Source organism: Desmodus rotundus, chromosome 13 (genome assembly GCF_022682495.2).
Source record: "Desmodus rotundus isolate HL8 chromosome 13, HLdesRot8A.1, whole genome shotgun sequence".
NCBI lineage: Eukaryota > Metazoa > Chordata > Mammalia > Chiroptera > Phyllostomidae > Desmodus > Desmodus rotundus.
Genome location: NC_071399.1, coordinates 53,493,284 through 53,515,392, shown reverse-complemented (window position 1 = coordinate 53,515,392; position 22,109 = coordinate 53,493,284). Strand labels below are relative to the sequence as shown.

Here is a 22,109-nt window from a genome sequence, read left to right as displayed (position 1 = left end):
TGCCCTGACAGATAACACATTGATTGCTAGATCTCTTGGTAAATATGGCATCACCTGCATGGAGGATCAGATTCATGAGATGCATACTGTTGGACAATGCTTCAAAGAAGCAAACGACTTCCTGTGGCCCTTCAAATTATCTTTTCCATGAGATGGAATGAAGAAACAGACCACCCATTTTATAGAACATAAAAATGCTGGTAACAGGGAAGACCAGATCAACAGGCTTATTAGAAGGATGAACTAAGGTATCTACCATGGTTATTTTTGTTATCTGGTCCATTAATAAATAGTGACTGCTTTAGAACTGGGAGAAAACCAACCATAACAACATAAGCAAGAATGCAAGTGAAAAGGGATGAGATGTTCTCTTAATCACTGGTTGTGGAGGACAGTCACTGATTGTTTAGCCTGGCTGGTGGAATTTAGGAATAAAGAGGTTGCTTACAGTTGTATCAGACAAGTGGTGGGAAGACCATGATCTTTGGAGTCACACCAGAGTTTGCAGCTAAGCTGAGTCACTCATAAACACATTTTATGAGCATCTGTTTGGTGGTGGTAATGACATGTACTGTAAGGGATTAATATGAGTTATAACAGGTTCTGTAGAGACACATAATAGGTTGCTCAATAAAGGGCAGTATTTTGTGTATTTCTTGGTTCCATTCTTGAAGGAGCAGAGGCTTTTAATGCAGTTTCTAGTATTTTTCTTTGTTGTTATCATATATGTTTTTGCTTTTGGATTTTGAATTTTAAAGAGCTGTAGCAGTGTTGATTGACAATTAAAGTCCCTGTTTATTAAGTTTCTTTTTTCTTTTATCTTCTGTATAAGGAAAATACTTACCCACTAGATTAATTTGGCAAAGATTAGGAAACAGAAATACATTTCTTGTTATAAGTAATATGAACTGACATAAAACTTTTCTTTCTTTTTTTTAAATATATTTATTGATTATGCTATTACAGTTGTCCCATTTCCCCCCCCCACTCCACTCCATCCTGCCCACCCCCTCCCTCCCACATTCCCCCCTATAGTTCATGTCCATGGGTCATACTTATAAGTTCTTTGGCTTCTACATTTCCTACACTATTCTTACCCTCCCCCTGTCTATTTTCCACCTATCATCTATGCTACTTATTCTCTGTACCTTCCCCCCCCCCACTCCCCTATTGACACCCCTCCATGTGATCTCCATCTCTATGGTTCTGTTCCTGTTCTAGTTGTTTGCCTAGTTTGCTCTTGTTTTTATTTCAGGTGTGGTCGTTTGCTGTCATTTTTACTGTTCCTATTTTTGATCTTTTTCTTAGGTAACTCCCTTTAACATTTCATATAATAAGGGCTTGGTGATGATGAACTTCTTGAACTTGACCTTATCTGAGAAGCACTTTATCTTCCCTTCCATTCTAAATGATAGCTTTGCTGGATGCAGTAATCTTGGATGTAGGTCCTTGCATTTAATCTTGGGTAATGTAATTATGATGTGCCTTGGTGTGTTCCTCCTTGGGTCCAGCTCCTTTGGGACTCTCTGAGCTTCCTGGACTTCCTGGAAGTCTATTTCCTTTGCCAGACTGGGGAAGTTCTCCTTCATTATTTGTTCAAATAAGTTTTCAATTTTTTGTTCTTCCTCTTCTCCTTCTGGCACCCCTATAGTTCGGATGTTGGAACGTTTCGAGATGTCCTGGAGGTTCCTATGCCTCTCCTCATTTTTCCGAGTTCTTGTTTCTTCATTCTTTTCTGGTTGGATGTTTGTTTCTTCCTTCTGGTCCACACCGTTGATCTGAGTCCCAGTTTCCTTCACATCACTATTGGTTCCCTGTACATTTTCCTTTGTTTCTATTTGCATAGGCTTCATTTTTTCATCTACTTTTCGAACAGATTCAACCAATTCTGTGAGCATATTGATAACCAGTGTTTTGAACTGTGCATCCGATAGGTTGGCTATCTCTTTGTCGCTTAGTTGTATCTTTTCTGGAGCTTTGAAGTGTTCTGTCATTTGGGCCATTTTTTTTTTTTTTTCTTGGCATATCTGTTACTTTAAGGGGCGGAGCCTTAGGCGTTCACTGGGGTGGGGTAACCCTGGTTGCTGCGCTGTGACGCTGTATGTGCGGGAGGGGCTGAGAGGGAGCAATGGTGCCCGCCTCACTCTCCTCCGGATTTCGGTCTTTCACTCTGATACCCACAATCAAACTGGGCTCCTTTGGTGCTGGTTCTCCAGTGGGTGGGCTTGTGCACACTCTAGGCCCCTGTGGGTCTCTCCAACGACCTCTCCCATGAGGCTGGGAGTCTCTCCTGCTGCTGCCCCAACCCCCATGGGCGCTTTAATCAGAGGTTTGAGGCTTTATTTCCCGGAGCTGGAGCCCTGGGTTGCGCAGTCTGCTTAGCTCCCCGCCGTTTGCCTGGTTTATCTGTGTGCGAATGTGGGGCCCCGGGGTGCTACCCACTGCTCTGCCTGCCCCACTCTCCGCCACTCTGAGTCCGGTCCTCTCGGTTTATCTGCGCAAATGTAGGGTTGCAGGGCCTGCTAGTGCTCGGACTGCCTGCCCGTTCGTCCCACATTCCGCCAGTCTCAGTCCCGCCATGGCTACGTGAGTCCTCTCCACCCTGGTGCCTTTCTCCGCCCCTCCTACCGGTCTGGATGAATGTTTATTTTGTATTTCCTTGGTGTTGGACCCCCTTGCCGTTCGATTTTCTGTCAGTTCTGGTTGTGCGAGGAGGCGCAGTGTGTCTACCTACGCCGCCATCTTGGTTCTCCAAAACTTTTCTATCATGTGTTTCTAGACCTCATTTTGGATCTTGAATTTAAAATTTTATTATGCAATGAAAAGTTGCTCCATGTATATTCATTTTATAAAATAATTTTTGTTCATATTTCTTTACAGAAATGTTATGAACAGAAGCAATACAAAAATGGCCTCAAGTTTTGCAAGATGATTCTTTCGAATCCAAAATTTGCTGAACATGGAGGTATTGTCTTACCTGTGAGAGACTGCTTTGGGGAAATTTAATTCTAAAATCAGACAGGATTCCTAACAGTGAAAGAAGAATACTTCCCACATTCCATGGCCTTGTAGCTCTCTACCAGAGTATATAAATATTTAACATTCTTAGTTATGTCTCATATCAGTCTTATTGTAGGTTACTTTACTTCTGTTATGTTTGTATATGTATAGTCTTTATTATTGGATGGGAAGTGGTTGGTTGGTCAATTACAGATCAGTTGGAAATATACCAGTATTTTTGTAGGCCTGATTTCATCTATTACTTTGACTAGAAGTTTATTCTTTGATTTCCTATGTATAAAATTAGGACAATATTTGCAATATAGAAGTAGTATAAATATACAAATGTATTTTGTTCTTTGGTAGACATCTTTTATGTATTTGCTGACCTTTATATATAAATATGACACTACTAATTTATCATTAGATTGTTTATCTTGAGAGTATTTTTTTAGTACTGGTATTAATAAGTCTATATTTGCTTGTCTCATTCTTTTTCACTGGTGACCACTGTTAAAAGGATGGATTAGGTTAGATATGCAGATTATCCTATAGCAAAGCATAGATAACTGGGACCTCTGAATATTAGACTTGGGTAATTCTTGAGACTATCTTATTGGGAAAATAGGCTGACCTGGCTCAGCTTTCTAACAACATTCTTTGAAGGAAATGGAAGGAACTCTTCATTTCATAAATTTTAGAAATTTAAAGCTTGTTTTCAAGCTTTTCCACTATGGAACCACTATCTAAATGGAAGCATGTGGGGAAGTTCTTTATATATCAACAGATAAAAGAAATGTTTGGTTATAGGGATTTGGATTGCTATAGTACCATGATCTGGAAACCAGAATCCACAGAGATCAATTGTTCATGTCTAATTCCTTTGTGGATTATTTCTTGTGGATTATTCATGGTTATTTCATTCTAAACCATCTTTCATTAACTACCTTAAACCTGCTTTTGGGTTGCCATTCCTGTAGTCTGAGTATTATATCCTTGAAATACAAAATAATGTTAATTAGCCTAATTAGGATTAGTTGGAATCCACTTGCTAAAAATGCAGTGTGTTCCAATGTTGAGTAAGGTTATTTTTAAATTGTGTATGGCTCTTTGTTAAGGTAGATTGTTTTGTGGGGTGTAAGTTAGATTGGAGTTGATTAGAGTTGATCTCAGGTGAAGGGTGTGGACTGATGGAGTAAGTAGATTTAGCAGCAGGGTTCAGGTGCCTGCCATGTTACCTTTTCTCAGCAAAATAATCTCAGCCTCCTTTAAAGAGTCTTCTATAGAGCAGAAAGCATTGTAGCAACTTAGTCTCACACTAAGGAATTTCAGGAAAGGACTTGGGCTAAACTTTAAGCAAATACTAAAATGTAGTTTTGGGGGAGAAGCTGTAACTATGGGATTAAAAAGTTTTAACATTATAAGTATGGCAGATCTCAAAGGTTAAAGTAGTGCTAAGATAATTTGAAACATTCATGTATAAATAGAAGTTAAAAATATTTTTCAGAGACTTTGGCTATGAAAGGCTTAACATTGAACTGTTTAGGAAAAAAAGAAGAAGCATATGAATTTGTTCGTAAAGGACTTCGTAACGATGTCAAGAGTCATGTCTGTATCCTTTTGCAGTGGTTGAGTAGTTTAATTTCATATGTATATTTTTCATTTACTAATTTTTTTCTAATTCAAATTTTAAAAACTTTACTATGAAAACATTCAAGCTTATATAGAAGAGAATTTAATGAACTCTGTGTATTGATTACTCAGGTTCAGTAATTATTAACATTTTGTAGTATTAGTTTAATCTGTGCCCTATGCCTCATTTTCTGTTTATTGGAATATTTTAAAGAGAATCCCTGTACAGTATGTATGGTATTTACTTCAGTTGTGCTTAGTGTGAGAGAAAAGTAATCCTCACCTAAGGATGTGTTTTCATTGATTGGTGAGGGGATAAGGGAGAGGGAGAGGGAGAGAGCAAGAGAAAAAGAGAAAGAAACATCAATGGGAGAGAGAGAGAGAGAGAGAGAGAGAGAGAGAGAGAGAGAGAGAGAGAGAGGGAGGGAGGGAGGGAGAGAGAGAGAGGGAGAGAGGGAGGGAGGGAGGGAGGGAGAGGGAGAGAGAGAGAGACGAGAGACATCAATTGGTTGCCTCCCATATACTCTTCCCCCGACTCCCCACCCCCCCGCCCCCCGCCATCACAGATTAAAACTGTGACCAAGATATGTGCCCTGACCAGGGATTGAACCAGCATCCTTTTTGGTGTATGGGATGTTGCTCCAACCACCTGAGCCACTCGGCCAGGGTGAGAAGAGTAACTTTGATAATTATATGTGACTTGAAACCCATTGTTTTTCCTATACTTCTATAAACTGAGTGATACTTTCCCATCATTTTAAATAAATTATCTGTATAGTAAACATATATAGTAAAATTTGTATTTTTTAAACTTCGGTTTAGAATTTTAGGAAGAAAATTAGAAGAAATTTGTTTGAAAACATTTTATTTAGTGTTAAATATGATAATTGTATTGGTTCTTCAGCTTGTTTCAGTTGCCCAGGGACATAGCTATTTTCACTGATAGTCATAATTGTATTTTCCTATGTCTAGTATCCCAGCTTGTATAAGAACAAAAATGCTTTTTAAAATTATTTTCATTTCCATTTTGCTTATCTATATGTTTATTCATAACCTTTTCATATATTGTCCTGTTTCTTAATTTTTTACACTTGATTTATCTATTTGTGGGCCAGTATTGAATATCAGTAGTCTTGGTAGTGTTCTCACATATTTAGCTTAGAGTTCTCTCAAAATACGAAATACTTATTTCTTTATCCCAATGCTTACTCCTGAGTAAAGAGAGAGTGCATGTAAATAAGACAGGTTTTTTGGCTCTAAGAAATGCTAAGAATTTCATTACAATAAATAAAAACTTAATCTTGTTGGTTTTTAATATTACTAGTGAATTAACTAATGATTAATGTTTTACAATTGACTGAATATAAATTTGTTTTAAAAGATAATTGCACCCTGGCTGGTGTGGCTTAGTGAATTGAGTGCTGGCCTGAGAACCAAAGGTTACCTGTCTGATTCCCAGTCAGGACACATACCTGGGTTGTGGCCCAAGCCCCCAGGGGCTTGTAAGAGGTAACTGATCGATGTATCTTTCACACCTCTGGTGTTTCTCTCTCTCTCTCTCTCCCCCCCTTCCCTTTTTTCTAAATAAATAAATAAAATCTTTTAAAAAATTACAATTTTTGTATATATTCTGTTTCAGTATGTAGAAAGTGAACATTGAGGTACTTGGGTAGGAGAGTGAAGGAGAGTGAGGGGGTAGAAGGTAGGGAATGTGAAGAATTTTACCAAGAATTTTCTAAGGCTCCTTTAAAAATAGTATGGGAAATTTCAAACATGTACACAAATAGAATAGAATAATGAACCCTCATGTGCCCAGCACCCAGCTTCAATAATTTTAATAGTTGTCAATCAAGGCTGATCTCCTTTTATCTTTTACCACTTACTTACTGTCCCCTTCCCTCTGATCCTAGACCGTCCTGAAGTAAATTTCAGACAAAATACTATTTTATTAAACTAAGCTTTATATTAGATAGATATGTAGCATGGTGTTTTCTAGTACCTGTGAATGTTTGTATTTCCTTAACTTAATAGGTTGGCATGTATATGGACTTTTGCAGCGTTCTGATAAGAAATATGATGAAGCTATTAAGTGTTACCGAAATGCCCTCAAATTAGATAAAGATAATCTGCAAATTTTGAGGGATCTCTCTCTGTTGCAGATCCAAATGAGAGACCTTGAAGGTTACCGAGTAAGTACTTTAGTCTCAAGTGTACACATTTTTACAATAGATGTAATTTAAAAGCATGTGATCATGAAAATTAGCTTGTTCATGATAGTCTGTAGAAGGGGAAAGTCACTTGGGACCTTCTCCCAATAATAGTTGTAGAGCTGCATGCTTGATCATCAAAAAAGGATAATTTTATTCATTTAATGCTTTTTACAACATTAGGCTATCTCCTGTGTGCAAATAATGTACCAGATTCTTTGTGGGTTTGACATTTACAAATTTGGTAAATAACTTTTATTATTGAAATCTAAAAAAGTAAAGATTAATTAGCTTTTTTATTATGGGTTAGGAAATATAAAATAATGTGAGGATTGCCATACATCAATCTATCTATGTATAGACTGATTGTAGTCCAGATCTCTTCAAACTGGCATCTTGAATTCTGCAGGGCATCTCCATATCCTAAATTCATTATGTTCAAAATGGAATTCTCTTACTTTCTTATGTGAAGGAGGCCACCAACCAACTCTTAACAGTTCTCCTTAAATAAATCTTGTTTCATCTACTTTTTACTTTTGCTCTCTACTGCCATATAAGTGCTTATACCCTATGCCTAGCTTTTTACAGAAGTTTCAAGAGTTTTGCTGAGCTTAATAATAATAAACATTCTTCAAGGTTGTGTAGTTTTTCTTTAGCAGTATTTAGCAACTTGGGTAGGGTGAGAGTTAAGATCAGTTATATTTATGTATGAGTCAAAGAAATTAAGAATACTGGCAAGATAATAATTTTAGATAAACTCAAAGAAAGTGGTTCCTAAGAAGGAAGGTGAAGTCAATGAAGATAAAAGAACCAGCGGTTAGAAGTGAAGAACCCAAGGAACTAGAGTTACTGATGGTGTCCTCTTAAGAACAAAGGTAGGAATGTCACTAAGTGAGAATGTTGACAGCATAGGCACTATGGCCACAGAGTGAGATATTTGAATTCATGATTTCTGGGCAAATAGGCCTAGGATAGTGATTTCCCACCCTTTTCATCTCATGACAGCTTTTTTTGAATGAATTACTAAAATTCTGTGGCTCACCAAAAAATATACTTTTTGCTGATCTGACAAAAAGATAGGTATAATTTTGATTGACACACCAAAAAAAAAAAAAAGTAATTACTTACCCTTTTTGCTCCCAGGTGACTTTTTAAAAAGGCAGGTGCCTATCCTTATATATAACGATTTCTGGTACCAAGAATTACCAGTCAGATGCAACTTTATTATGCATTGTGACCAATAAGATTCAACTCTATTTTATTACCTATATATTTATGGTTTAAGACAGAGTGTTCACACTGGTTGACTACTGTTGTGTTGGTTGTTGCAAGGTTAATAAGGTTTAAGACAGGTTAATACTGACCTGTCTTAAAGTGGCAGCAGTGGTGTTTCTGCTTGCAAAGTCCTGTCAGATGTCTGAGATTTCCCCCTGGCTGTGTCCATCCTTTCTCTGGGGCCTACTGTAACAGTGCAAGTCCTTTGTAATTTCATATAATAATTTTATAAACAGCAAAATTTAGTTCAGTAAAAAATTATCTTTGTCTTCTAAGATGTGTAATTACCAAAAGAAATTCTATTATGTAAAGGTAATTTTATAAGTCAGCCCAAAAACATGGGCACCATAAGGACAGCTTTTTTTGTGACAGCCTTAAAATGAGCATTATGGGGTATTTTACAACTTAAGTAATTTAGATAAACTCAAAATACATTTTATTGTGGAACTTATATTTGTTAATTGAATTCATTAGAAGGGAATTAAAGGTATTCCTTTAATAAATATTTTAAAGAAAGTTAAAAACGTTAAAAGACAATTATATTTTATTTTTTTTTATTATTATTTTTAAGGAGACAAGGTATCAGCTTCTTCAGTTGCGCCCAACACAGCGTGCTTCCTGGATTGGATATGCTATTGCATACCATTTGCTGAAAGATTATGACATGGCACTAAAACTACTGGAAGAATTTAGACAAACTCAGCAAGTAAGGAATTAATTTTAACATTTTTTCCTACCTTCACAAATAAAATAGCTAATTTCAGTATTGCCCCTGTTACAAAATGGACCTGTGGTGGGGGACAAGATACTGTTACCAAATGGATCCCCTCCCCCCAGGGTCCCTCTGTACTAGATTTGTCTTGCTGCTGTCCTTAGGAATTATGGCTCTCAATGCCAGAGTTTGGTGAAAAGAAAAGGAACTATTTATTTAAAAGTTACACAGGTTTTGAGTAATGACTTAAAGTATTCATTAAAATCCCAAAGTCCCTTAGAGCACCTACAAACACACACAGTCCTTCCTTCCCCCCTTTGCCCAGTCAGGCCAGTCAGGGGTACCATATCTCTGGAAGAAAAAAACAGAAGTCCATGGCTTGGCTAGCTCCCAGTTCTTCTCAGTAATCTGTGCTTGGCTGGCAGGCCTCCGTCGGTTCCCAGGACTATCAGCTGTGTTGCTTCTTTCTCCACTTCTTAATCCAAACCCATGTGGCACCTTCTCATAGCCCACCAGCAAGAGTCCTTTCACCCCTTTCCTTCCCACATTGTCTGTCCTGTGTTCTTCCAAACAGCTAAGAGACAGAGCTCTGCGTGTCTGCTACACCTTGCTTTCTTGCTTCCTAAGCTGTGTGGTGAAGGGAGCCCCCATGTGGCTCCCAAAACTGCATGGTCAGCCCTCACAAGACCGCATGGTTCCCACCCACGTGGCTACCACGCCTGGGTTTAAATCCCTGTTCGCATCTTCCTCTGCAACCCCATTTCTGACTCCTCCCACAATCGGCTACACCTGCCAACACTCCTTTATTTTTCCAGTAAGTCAGTCTGGGTAGGCATGGCCCCCTGGCATGGAGCTAACCATCTCCAAGCTCTCACACAAGCCCTGTAACGGGAGGGGTGGGTGGGGCAGGGCGGGGGTGGGAGGGGGGAAGCTGCCTCCCAGTTACTTTATGGGTCCAAGTCACTCCCATCCCCCTGGCTCAAAGCCTGGCCACAGCTACTTAACATATCTGTGAAGCCAGCCAGCTGTTATAGATATGTAAAATAACCATTTTTGCATATCAGCTATGTGAAGCTGGCCAGCTGTTGATATGCAAAGATAACTCAATGGCCCTGCTCCATGTTTCCCATCCCCCAGTTCAGACTTGTGGGGATGAGGGTATCCTATTTTTTATATTTACCAGACACCCTGAGTTCTAGACTCTCTTATACACTCCCACCCCCAAATGTGAATTAAAGTCTTTTGAGACCTATGGAAAAACTTGAAAAAATTTGACAAGTTAAAACAATATAATTTCTTGGTGCAACCATGGAAAATAGTGTGGAGTTTCCTCAAAAAATTAAAAATGGAATTGCCTTATGACCCAGCAGTTCCACTTCTGGGAATGTATCTGAAGAAACCCAAAATACTAATTCAGAAGAATGTGTGCACCCTTATGTTCATTGCAGTGTTATTTACAATAGCCAAGATTTGGAGGCAACCCAAGTGCCCATCAGTAAATGTGTAGATAAAAAAGTAGTGGTACATTTCCACAATGGAATACTACTCAGCTGTAAAAAATAAGGAAATCTTATGTTATGCCACAGCATGGAAGGACCTAGAGGGTGTTATGCTCAGTGAAATAAGCCAGTCAAAGACAAATACTATATGATTTCACTTATATTTGGACTCTAATGAACAAAGTAAACAAAATAGACTCGTAGATAACAGAGAACAGACTGACAGCTGTCAGAAGGTGGGAGGGGTATTGGGGGTTGGGTGAAAAAGGTAAAGGAATTAAGCAGTACTAATTGGTAGTTGCAGAATAGCCACAGAAATGTAGATTGCTGCATGGAGAATAAGGTTAGTAATGTCGAGGTAACTGGATGTGGGGTCAGGTGGATGCTTGGGGCAGAGGGGGTTGGTAAGATGGGGGGACGCTCTAGTCTGCATAGCTTTCTGGCCATGTTGCTGTACATTTGGAACTGGTGTGGAATGGCATTAAATGTAAACTGGTTGGGGGGAAAACAGAATTCTTAATTCAAAATATATATAAAAATTTTTGTATACTATAATTTCAGCAATATTTAAGTGATAAAAGACTGCAGGAAAACAAAAGTAGTTTTGTGACTGGGAATTGTTTCTCTAATATGTTGCTTTATATTTGATATGAACATTAATAAGTACATTTTAATGTATATGATAAATAGAAAAGTACAAAACCATGCATGATAAATAGATGTAAACATTTTGTCATATTGCTCCAGATTTTATTATTTTTTAAAGGAATAAATTTACAGAAATAGCTGAGGTCCTCCTATATACCTCCCTAGAGGTAGTCACTATTCTGAAATTGGTATAAATCATTATAGTGCATTTACATTATGTTCATAAATTCATGAAAGTTACTATTTTGTATACTTAAGAATGTTTATGAATGATAATACAGTTTTTCATTCAGTTTTTCTTGAGATATGTCTATATTGATACATGTAGGGTTAGCTGGTTTATCCATTTTTAATTGCTACTTGGTTTTCATTATATAAATGTCATAGTTTATCCATTCTGCTTGGCTCTATTAAAAACAGTGCTGTAATGAATATTCTTGTCTATTATATTTGTGAGTTTCTCTTCAGTATATACCTAAAACTGGAATTGGAGGGCTGTGGCTGTGTGTTTTCATCCTTGGTATTGTTATCACTTTGAAGTAGCTGTCACTAACTTACATGCCTACCAGCAAGGTTTTAAAATTATTTCCTCAACATCTTTGCTGTCACTTGTTAGCTTTTTTAGTTTTTCTAATCTGGATATGAAGAAGTATATCCTATTTTTCTTTTGTGTTTCCTTGATTATTAGTGAGGTTAAGGGATATTAGGATAATAGATATTGCCTACAGTTTCCTTTTTTTTTTTTTAAGATTTTATTTATTTTTAGAGAGAGGGGAAGGGAGGGAGAAATAGTGGGAGAAAAATATCTGTGTGTGAGAAATACATCAATTGGTTGACTTTTACATGCCCTCAACTGGGGACCTGGCCTGTACCCCAGGCATGTGCCCTGACTGGGAATTGAACTGGTGACCTTCATAGGCCGTTCATAGGCCGCACTCAATCCACTGAGTCACACCAGCTAGGGCTATTGTCTAATTTTTTGATGATAGCCATCTTAGTGGATGCGTTAATAGTATCTGTTTTAATGATATTTCTGCATTTTCCTAACAAATAATGACATTGACCATTTTATGTTATTATTAGCCATTTATATTTCTTCTTTGATGAAATGTCTATTCAAATCTTGTGCCCATTTTTTATTGGATTATTATTAGTCTTACAACTGAGTTGTAAGAGTTCCTTATATTCTTAATATAAGTTTCTTATCAGATATATTATTTACAAATATTTTCTCCAAGCCTGTAACTTGTGTTCTCATGTTAGTGGTGTCTTTTGAAGAAGAAAACTTTTATAATTTTGATGAAGTCTAGTTTACTAATTTTTTCTTTTATGCATAGGGTCAAAAATAATTTATTCTACTCTTCTAGGATTTCTTTCATAGTTTCAGTGTTCATGTTTAGGTGTGTGATCCACTGTGAATTAATTTTTGTATATGGTATGAATTGTGTGTCTAAGGTCATTTTTTGCATATGGATATTTAATTGTCCCACCATTATTTGTTGAGAAGACTACCCTTTCCCCATTGAATTGCTTTGACACCTTTGTAGAAAATCAATTGACCAGAATATAAAAGCTTAATTTTGGACCTTGTATTCTGTTCCATGTGTATATCCTTAATGCCAGTGCCACACTGTATGGATTACTGTAACTGTGGTTAACTTGGAAATTTGAAATGCATGTTCTCTTACATTGTTCTTTTTCAAATTCTTTTGGTCATGTAGGGTTCTTTTATTTCCATATGAATTTTAGGATTAGCTTAAATTTCTTCAAAAAAAGGGCTTGCTGAGAGTATGGTAGGAATTGCATTGAATTTATAGAACAAGTTGGGGAGAATTGCCACCAAAATATTATTGAGTATTCTTACCATAAACATAGATGCACTATCTCACCATTTATTTAGGTCTATAATTTTTCTCAGCATATTTTGTAGTCTTCAGTATATAGATCTTGTTTCTCAAATTTATTGCTAAATATTTTGTTCTTTTTAATGCTATTGTGAATGAAATTATTTTAATTTGGGTTGTTTTTGCTAGTGTATAGAAACATAATTGGTTTTGTATTATATATTGGTTTGTTTTCTATCACCTTGCCCAATTCTTAGTGAGTTCTAATAGGTTTTTAAATACAGATTCTGTGGGATTTTAATCATTTTTATGGTTTTGGGGGGTATAGGACCTATTCGCTTTGCTATGTACTGAAGTCCTACCCCTTCATTCACTTTAAAAAATGCATTAGCCCTGGCTGGTGTGGCTTAGTGGATTGAGCACTGACCTGTGAACCAACGGGTCACTAGTTCAATTCCCATTCAGGGCACATGTCTTGGTTGTGGGCCAGGTCCCCAGTTGGGGGGGTGTGAGAGGCAACCACTCACTGATGTTTCTCTCCCTCTCTTTCTCCCTCCTTAAAACTAAAATTAAAACTAAATAAATAAAATCTAAAAACAAAAAGAATGTATTAATCTTTGCTGTTAATCACTGTTCTATTTGTAATTGTTTGTGGGTTGCTTTTTTAAGTTCATGTGAATTACTTTCCTGAGAAAGCAATGAAATTAAAGATCTGCAACTGCTTTATGTAATTATATAAATAAGATAATTTGGTCCTTTCTTTTTTTAGGTTCCTCTCAACAAAATAGACTATGAGTACAGTGAATTGATACTATACCAGAATCAAGTGATGCGAGAAGCAGATCTGTTTCAGGAATCTTTGGAACATATAGAAACATATGAGAAACAAATATGTGATAAACTTTTGGTGGAAGAAATTAAAGGTTAGTTGACGTGCTTTTTCTTTTTCATGGTCTCAGTTGAAGAAAACCAAAACCATGTACTTTATTCTGTCCTGACACTTAAATAAGACTTACTATGTATCAGGCACCATTTTAAACTCTTATTAAGCCACTATTAATTTAATCTTCATAACAAACTTATGATGTTGTTGTTTTATTCACTTTAGAGTTGGGGGATTGAGGAACAGAAAGGTTAAGTGACTTGTCCATAGTCACCCAGCTAAGTAAGCTGGGTAGTGCTGGTTTGAGGCCAGGAATGTTGACTCTAGACTCCATTATCTTTTTTTTTTCTTTCTTATTTTTTTTAAAAAAGACTTTACTTATTTATTTCTAGAGGGGAAGGGAGGGAGAAAGAGAGGGAGAGAAATGTCAGTGTGTGGTTGCCTCTACTGGGGACCTGGCCCAGAACCCAGGCATGTGTCCTGACTAGGAATTGAACCAGTGACCCCTTGATTCGAGGCTGGCACTCCAATCTACTGTGCCACACCAGCCAGGGCCAGATTTCATTTTCTTAAGCAAAATGTTTTACTGCTTTTAGAGCTAGTCAGTCTTTCTGTTTGTCTCTCTGTCTGTCCGTCCATCCATCCGTATATACTCGTATATCTCTGTGTAGTAAAATATAATGAGACTAGTAAATGACTGGGGTCATCAAGAAAGCAAGATTCATTATGGGCTAATTATGAAAGCAGGATTCTAATAGTTTGTTAAATATGTTCAAAGGGCTATGCTTCTTAACAAAGCTTTGTTCCTCAATTACCCATTCCATAAGCAATACTCTTACTATAGAATGTCCAACTGAAATAATTAGTTTAAAACTAAATTTAGTATAGTTGCAGGACTTCTAAAGCTTAATAAAAATAATAGCTAACATTTATTCTTCCTGTGTTTCGGAGTATGGTAATTGCTTAAATTGTTTTCTTTAAAAGTTTAGCACTTCTAATGTGGGTATTATTTACTATCTCCATTTAATAGCTGAGGAAACTGAGGCTCAGAGATATTAAGGACTTGCCCATCTTTCTGACTTCAGAGCCCTTACTTTAAAAAAAAAAAAATTATAATAGACTTTTTTAGAGTAGATTTAATTTTACAGCAAAATCAAATTGAAGGTTCAGAAATTTCTCATATACTGTATGTTCCTACTCTAACATCACGTCCTCCACTATCAACATCTCCCACCAGAGTGGTACATTTATTGCAGTCACTGAACACATCTTTACCACCTGAAGTCTATAGTTTACATTGCTGTTAGCTCTTGATGTTGTACACCTCCTCGGTTTTGACAAATGTATAATGACATGCACCCACCATTAGAGCATCACACTGAGTATTAGTTTTCACTGCCCTAAAAATCCTCTGTGCTCTGCCTATTTGTTTTGCCCTGCCCCCGACCCTGGCAACCACTGCCTTTTACTGTCTGCATCATTGTGCCTTTTTCAGAATGTCATGTATTTGAAATTGTGCAACATGTAGCCTTTTGAGATTAACTTCTTTCACATAGTAATATGCATTTAAGTTTTCTTCATGTCTTTTCATGAGCCCTTACTTTTTTATTTTTTTTCTTTTTTTTTAAATATATTTATTGATTATGCTATTACAGTTGTCCCATTTCCCACCCCCCTCACTCAACTCCATCCTGCCCACCCCCTCCCTCCCACATTCCCTCCCTATAGTTCATGTCCATGGGTCATACTTATAAGTTCTTTGGCTTCTACATTTCTTACACTATTCTTACCCTCCCCCTGTCTATTTTCCACCTATCATCTATGCTACTTATTCTCTGTACCTTTCCCCCCCTCTCCCCCTCCCCTATTGACAACCCTCCATGTGTTCTCCATCTCTATGGTTCTGTTCCTGTTCTAGTTGTTTGCCTAGTTTGCTCTTGTTTTTGTTTTAGGTGTGGTCGTTACTAACTGTGAGTTTGCTCTCATTTTTACTGTTCATATTTTTTATGTTCTTTTTCTTAGGTAACTCCCTTTAACATTTCATATAATAAGGGCTTGGTGATGATGAACTTCTTGAACTTGACCTTATCTGAGAAGCACTTTATCTTCCCTTCCATTCTAAATGATAGCTTTGCTGGATACAGTAATCTTGGATGTAGGTCCTTGCCTTTCATGACTTAGAATACTTCTTGCCAGTCCCTTCTTGCCTGTAAGGTCTCTTTGAAGAAATCAGCTGACAGTCTTATGGGAAGACCTTTGTACGTAACTGTGTCCTTTTCTATTGCTGCTTCTAAGATTCTCTCCTGTTTAATCTTAGGTAATGTAATGATGATGTGCCTTGGTGTGTTCCTCCTTGGGTCCAGCTTCTTTGGGACTGTCTGAGCTTCCTGGACTTCCTGGAAGTCTATTTCCTTTGCCAGATTAGGGAAGTTCTCTTTCATTATTTGTTCAAATAACTTTTCAATTTTTTGTTCTTCCTCTTCTCCTTCTGGCACCCCTATAGTTCGGATGTTGGAACATTTCAAGGTGTCCTGGAGGTTCCTAAGCCTCTCCTCATTTTTCCGAATTCTTGTTTCTTCATTCTTTTCTGGTTGGATGTTTCTTTCTTCCTTCTGGTCCACACCGTTGATTTGAGTCCCAGTTTCCTTCCCATCACTATTGGTTCCCTGTACATTTTCCTTTGTTTCTCTTAGCATAGGCTTCATTTTTTCATCTGGTTTTCGAACAAATTCAACCAATTCTGTGAGCATCTTGAAAACCAGTGTTTTGAACTGTGCATCCGATAGGTTGGCTATCTCTTCCTCACTTAGTTGTATCTTTTCTGGAGCTTTGAAGTGTTCTGTCATTTGGTCCTTTTTTTTTTTTTTTTGTCTTGGCCAGTCTGTTACTTTAAGGGGCGGAGCCTTAGGTGGTCACCGGGGCGGGGTAACGCTTGTGGCTGCTCTGTGATGCTGTATGTGGGGGAGGGGCCGAGAGGGAGCAATGGTGCCCACTCTACTCTCCTCCAGATTTCAGTCTTTCACTCCGCTACCCACAATCAAACTGGGCCCCTCTGGTGCTGGTTCCCGAGTGGGTGGGCTTGTGCACACTCTAGGCCCCTGTGGGTCTCTCCAACAACCTCTCCTGTGAGGCTGGGAGTCTCTCCTGCTGCCGCCCCAACCCCCACAGGCATTTACAGTCAGAAGTTTGAGGCTTTATTTCCCCGAGCTGGAGCCCTGGGTTGCGCAGTCTGCTTCGCTCCCTGCCGTTTGTCCTGTTTATCTGTGCGCGAGTGTGGGGTCACAGGGTGCTACCCGCCGCTCTGCCTGCCCCGTTCTCCGCCACTCTGAGTCCAGCCCTCTCGGTTTATCTGCGCGAATGTGGGGCTGCAGGGTCTGCCAGTGGTCAGACTGCCTGCCCCGTTTGTCCCACACTCCACCAGTCTCAGTCCCGCCACGGCCACTCGAGTCCTCTCCGCCCCAGCTGCCCGTCTCCGCCCCTCCTACTGGTCTGGATGAATGTTTATTTTCTATTTCCTTGGTGTCGGACTTCCTTGCCATTCGATTTTCTGTCAGTTCTGCTTGTGCGAGGAGGCGCAGTGTGTCTACCTATGCCGCCATCTTGGTTCTCCTCGAGCCCTCACTTTTTAACTGCTATACTTTACTCTTACTTGTTTTTTTAAATTATATTTTATTGGTTATGCTACTATGGTTGTCTTGATTTTTTCCCCCTTTTCTGCCCTCCAGCCACCACTCACCAGTCCGTCAGGCAGTCCTGCCACCATTGTTCATGTCCATGGGTCATGCATATACATTCTTTGGCTATTCCATTTGCTATACTGTACTTTGTATCCCCACGGCTATTCTGTAACTACATATTTATACTTCTTAATCCTCTCACTTCTTCATTCATTACCCACAACCCCTCTGTATCCATGATTCTGTCTCTGTTCTTCATAGTTGTTTAATTTGTTTTTTAGATTCAGTTGTTGATAGATATGTATTTTTGCCATTATAATGTTCATAGTTTTGATCTTTTTGTTAAATAAGTCCCTTTAACATTTAATATAATAATGGTTTGATACTGATGATCTCCTTTAGTTTTTTCTTGTCTGGGAAGCACTATCTGCCCTTCGATTCTAAATCGAAGCTTTGGTGGGTAGAGCAATTTTGGCTATAGGTCTCTGTTCTTCATGGCTTTGAATACTTCTTGCCAGTCCCTTCTAGCCTGCAAAGTTTCTTTTGAGAAATCAGCTGACAGTGTTATGGGAACTGCTCTGTAGGCAACTAATTGCTTTTCTCTTGCTGCTTCTAAGGTTCTTTATCTTTAACCTTCACCATTTTATTTATGATGTGTCTTAGAGTGGGCCTGTTTGTGTCCATCTAGTTTGGGACTCTCTTGCTTCCTGGACTTGCATGTCTATTTTCTTCATCAAATTAGGGAAGTTTTCTTTCATTATTTTTCCAAACAGATTTCTAATTTCTTGCTCTTTCTCTTCTTCTGACACTGTTATGATGTGAGTGTTGGACCACTTGAAGTTGTTCCACAGGCTGCTTATACTGTCCTCATTTTTATGGATTCCTTTTTCTTCTTGTTCTGAATGGCTGTTTTTTTTCTTATATTTCAAGTCATTGATTTGATTCTGGCTTTATCCACTCTACTATTGTTTTCCTGTAAATTGTCCTTTATTTCAATTAGTGTATCCTTTGTTTCTGACTACATCTTTTTTATGCTGTTGAGGTCCTCACTAAGTTCCTTGAGCACCCTTATAACAAGTTTTTTGAACTCTGCATCTGATAAGATTGCTTATGTCCACTTCATTTAGCTTTTTTTCTGGAGTGTTGATCTGTTCTTTCATTTGGGCCATGTTTCTTTGTCTCCTTGTTTTGGCAGCCTCCCTGTATTTGTTTCTATGTATTAGGTAGAGCTGCTTTGACTCTATGTCTTGGTAAGGTGGTCTAATGTAGTAGGTGTCCTGTAGGGTCCAGTGGCACAGCTTCCCCTATCTCCCAAGCTGAGTACTTGAGGTGTGCCCTACGTGTGGGCTGAGTACACCCTCCTCTTGTAGTTGAGCCTTGGTTGCCGTTGGCAGATCAGTGGGAGCGATTTACCCAGACCATTCAGCTGCAAGGTACGGCTATGACCACTGACCACCGGTGTCCGCCCTCCACTGTACAGGGGCAGGGTGGTGGTGCTCTGATGTGATGTATAGCTGTCCACTGGGTGCACTGGCCCTGTGGTTTCCTGGGTGGTGCAAGCAAAGGTCAGCTCCCACCTGTGTTTTGCCTGGGGCCATCCTGCCTGAGCTGTAAAGCAATCTGAGATGGCTGCTAATTTTGCTGGGCTTGGAGATTCCCACCCAAAGCCAAGCTGTGAATCTAGGCTGGCTGTTGCTAATGCCAGGCCTGGGGCTCATTGAAGTTAGCTGTTACTTGATTGCAAGAATTTAGGAAGCTGTGAAGCTTTAGCCAAGACCAGCCATTCATAAGGACAAACAACTTGGGTGGGCCTATAAGTTGGGTGCGGCAGAGTCTGTGGGGATCTCCAAGGCAGGTCAAACAGTGCTAAGTGCTGGCTAGGTTGATGGAATCTCAGATATGGCACCAACTTGCTGGATCTGTGGGGGGAGGGTTTAGAAAAGGGACAAAGGACTCTGCTCCCACATTGATGCTGGACACTTTAGTTTCTCAGATGTCACTGGTGCTTTCCAAGCTGCTACCCCAGTACAGGAGCTCAGAGGGAGTGAGTCTGAGTAAGTGAGTCCATGTGTGGCTTCTTTAAGAGGAACTGCTTGGGGCTCCAGCAGTTTCTTCTACCAACTCAATCCCCACTGGTTTTTGCCACCAGAAGTTGTGGGCACTTATCTTTCTGGCACTGAAACCCTGGTTTCAGGGGCCTGGTGTGGGGCTGGGACTCCTTGCTCCTGTGATATACCTTCTGAATTTTTACCCACTGCACATGGATGAGGGACCAGCCTGTTACACATCTCTTCCCCTCATACAAGTCTCGATGGATGTGGTTTCTTTAATTCCATAGTTGTCAGACTTCCATTCAACTAGATTTTGTGATGGTTCTGAGTTATGGTTGTTCAGTATTTTTGTTGTAATTTTGATGTGGTTGTGCAAAGAGGTGAGCCATGTCTGCCTATGCAGCCATCTTGACCGAAATCTTACTTGTTAATGTGTAGCCACTGAGTGACTGAGCTCTTTTTTTTTTTTAAGATTTTATTTATTTATTTTTAGAGGGAGGGGAAGGGAGGGACAAAGAGAGGGAGAGACACATCAGTGTGTGGTTGCCTCTCGTGCTCCCCCAGCCAGGGACCTGGCCTGCAACCCAGGCATGTGTCTTAACTGGGAATTCAGCCGGTGACCTTTCGGTCCACAGGCCAGTGCTCAATTGAGCCACACCAGCCAGGGGAGTTTTCTAATAAATTAATATTCTATATGTATATTTGGGATGTTGGAGGGAGCCAAAAATGAATGTTAGTATAGCAGAATGTGTAAATGAAAGTATATTTCTGAAGGCAAGCTGTAAATTGATCTATGCTTAGTTATATAACCTGCAATATGCCCCAGAGGAAAGCACATACAGTTCTGTCTTTCATAAACATGTATTATCCTAATGTTTAGTGCAGTCTCTGGGATCAGAAAGATATTTAATGCTTAAATGAGTGTGCCTTTAAATTTAATTTTAGGGGAAATGCTTTTGAAATTGGGAAGATTAAAAGAAGCCAGTGAAGTATTCAAAAACTTGATTGATCGGAATGCAGAAAATTGGTGTTATTATGAAGGCTTGGAAAAAGCTCTACAACTTAGTATGTAATGATTTTTCTCCTCTACCTACCTTTAGTGTTTGAAGTATAATAAAATTTAAGTTGTAATAATATTTGAGGACAAATATTTTTAGCCCTAGGATTCAGTTTTTAGTGTAGGAAAATTACTGGTTAAACACCAAAGTGAAAATTAATTAAAATATTTATACTTGGGTGATAAATGTGTACAGATAGGTTTAGTTTCCTTGACTGATTATGATATTACCTATTTAGACTAGAGAGTTGGGAAAGAAACTGAGCATGCTCTTTCTGGGAAATGTTATAATTATTTAATATTTTTAAAGAATTAGGGGTCTGTTACCCTCAATCTCTTAATATAAGAACTGGGCCAAAGAAATTTTACTGAGAGTATATGGTATATAGCATTGGCCTAAAAATTACTCTCTTAATGTCAAATTAAGTTAACTTGTATAGCAGAAAATATTTTACATCTTTTGAGATTATATGACCCTGACCCTTTTCAGAAATATGTAGTAGTCCAAATTTTTCCTAATATTTTCATAATTAGATGTTAGGAGTTAATATTTCTAAAATCATATTACTTATGGATAAGTATATGGCTCAGGGTTGTTCAAACAGCAGAACTTTTAAATTTAAAAAGTGTGCTAAATAGGTAGCTACCCATATTCATTTATGGCAGTATGAACCATAAGAAAGTTTGTATGTTGTATCCTAATCACTGTTATAAATTAATCCAAGTTTTCTCTTTGTATTTAGGATTTAATATTACGATTTTTAAAGTAATTTTCTTAAATATTTTTAAGGAAATGATGAAAATTTAATTTTTGGTTACATCAGTCTTTTATTTTTTTAAAAAAATAGGACTAAAGTCATAATGTTTGAAAGTTAGAAATATGAGAAAACCATGATTTTTCTGTAAAGCACCAATTACTGACATGTGGTTAATAATACAGATTATTTATATGCTTTAGTGAAATGAATGTATTATGTTCCTTATGTCAGGATCCATACTTAATCTAAAATGTGTTGTTTGCAAAACTAATTACATTACTTTATCTTTTTAGGTTCCTTAGGACCTTTTCTCCCCCATGGTAAGTTCTGGAGCTCCAACTTGTGACTTGAAATAGGGCATTGGAATGGTTTGGTTTTGCTTAGTGTTAATTTAACTATATTTGTAAGACTCGTTATATCTGATGTAGTGAAGAAAATGATGTTATACTTACAGCTTGTCATTTTTTAACAGGCGTGACTATGAGGATTGCTTTTTTAAAAAAACCTTTGTGTGATTTTAGTGGAAGGGTCCTTAATATTTCATGAAGTCTCCAATTGTTTAACAGAATGTGAAAATTATTTTTCACATATCCAACTTCTAAAAACCCAACCACATTGGAGCTCCAAAACATATTATTGGGGGAAGGAAAGAGTCTTAAAATCAGACAAGTGCAGTGTTTATAATCATGATACTGAACACTACATTTATTATGGAGATACTTTGATTGCTAATACCAAGGGTTATTCTTAAAATAATTGTATTTCTGTGGTCTGAATTAAAATCCTCCTTAAACCTTATAGTTTAAAAACAAGTCTTCTGCTTTTTCTGAAAATTCCGCTGTAAGTTGGCTTATTGCTTATATAAA

The 22,109-nt window shown here is 38.1% G+C and overlaps 1 protein-coding gene across 2 annotated transcripts in view; it reads left to right on the top strand.

The window, feature by feature from the left end:
- The window catches only part of NAA16 (N-alpha-acetyltransferase 16, NatA auxiliary subunit), a 74,432-nt gene that overhangs the window by 3,505 nt on the left and 48,818 nt on the right, over positions 1-22,109 (top strand). Inside the window, exons 2-8 of one of the 2 annotated variants that reach the window (XM_024569309.4) lie at positions 2,881-2,965; positions 4,508-4,612; positions 6,664-6,821; positions 8,686-8,820; positions 13,587-13,740; positions 20,374-20,493; positions 21,537-21,563. In XM_024569309.4, the coding sequence (XP_024425077.2) occupies positions 2,881-2,965; positions 4,508-4,612; positions 6,664-6,821; positions 8,686-8,820; positions 13,587-13,740; positions 20,374-20,493; positions 21,537-21,563 (784 nt within the window). The remainder of the gene's footprint in view (positions 1-2,880; positions 2,966-4,507; positions 4,613-6,663; positions 6,822-8,685; positions 8,821-13,586; positions 13,741-20,373; positions 20,494-21,536; positions 21,564-22,109) is intronic. The other variant, XM_024569310.4, reaches the window with a different exon arrangement.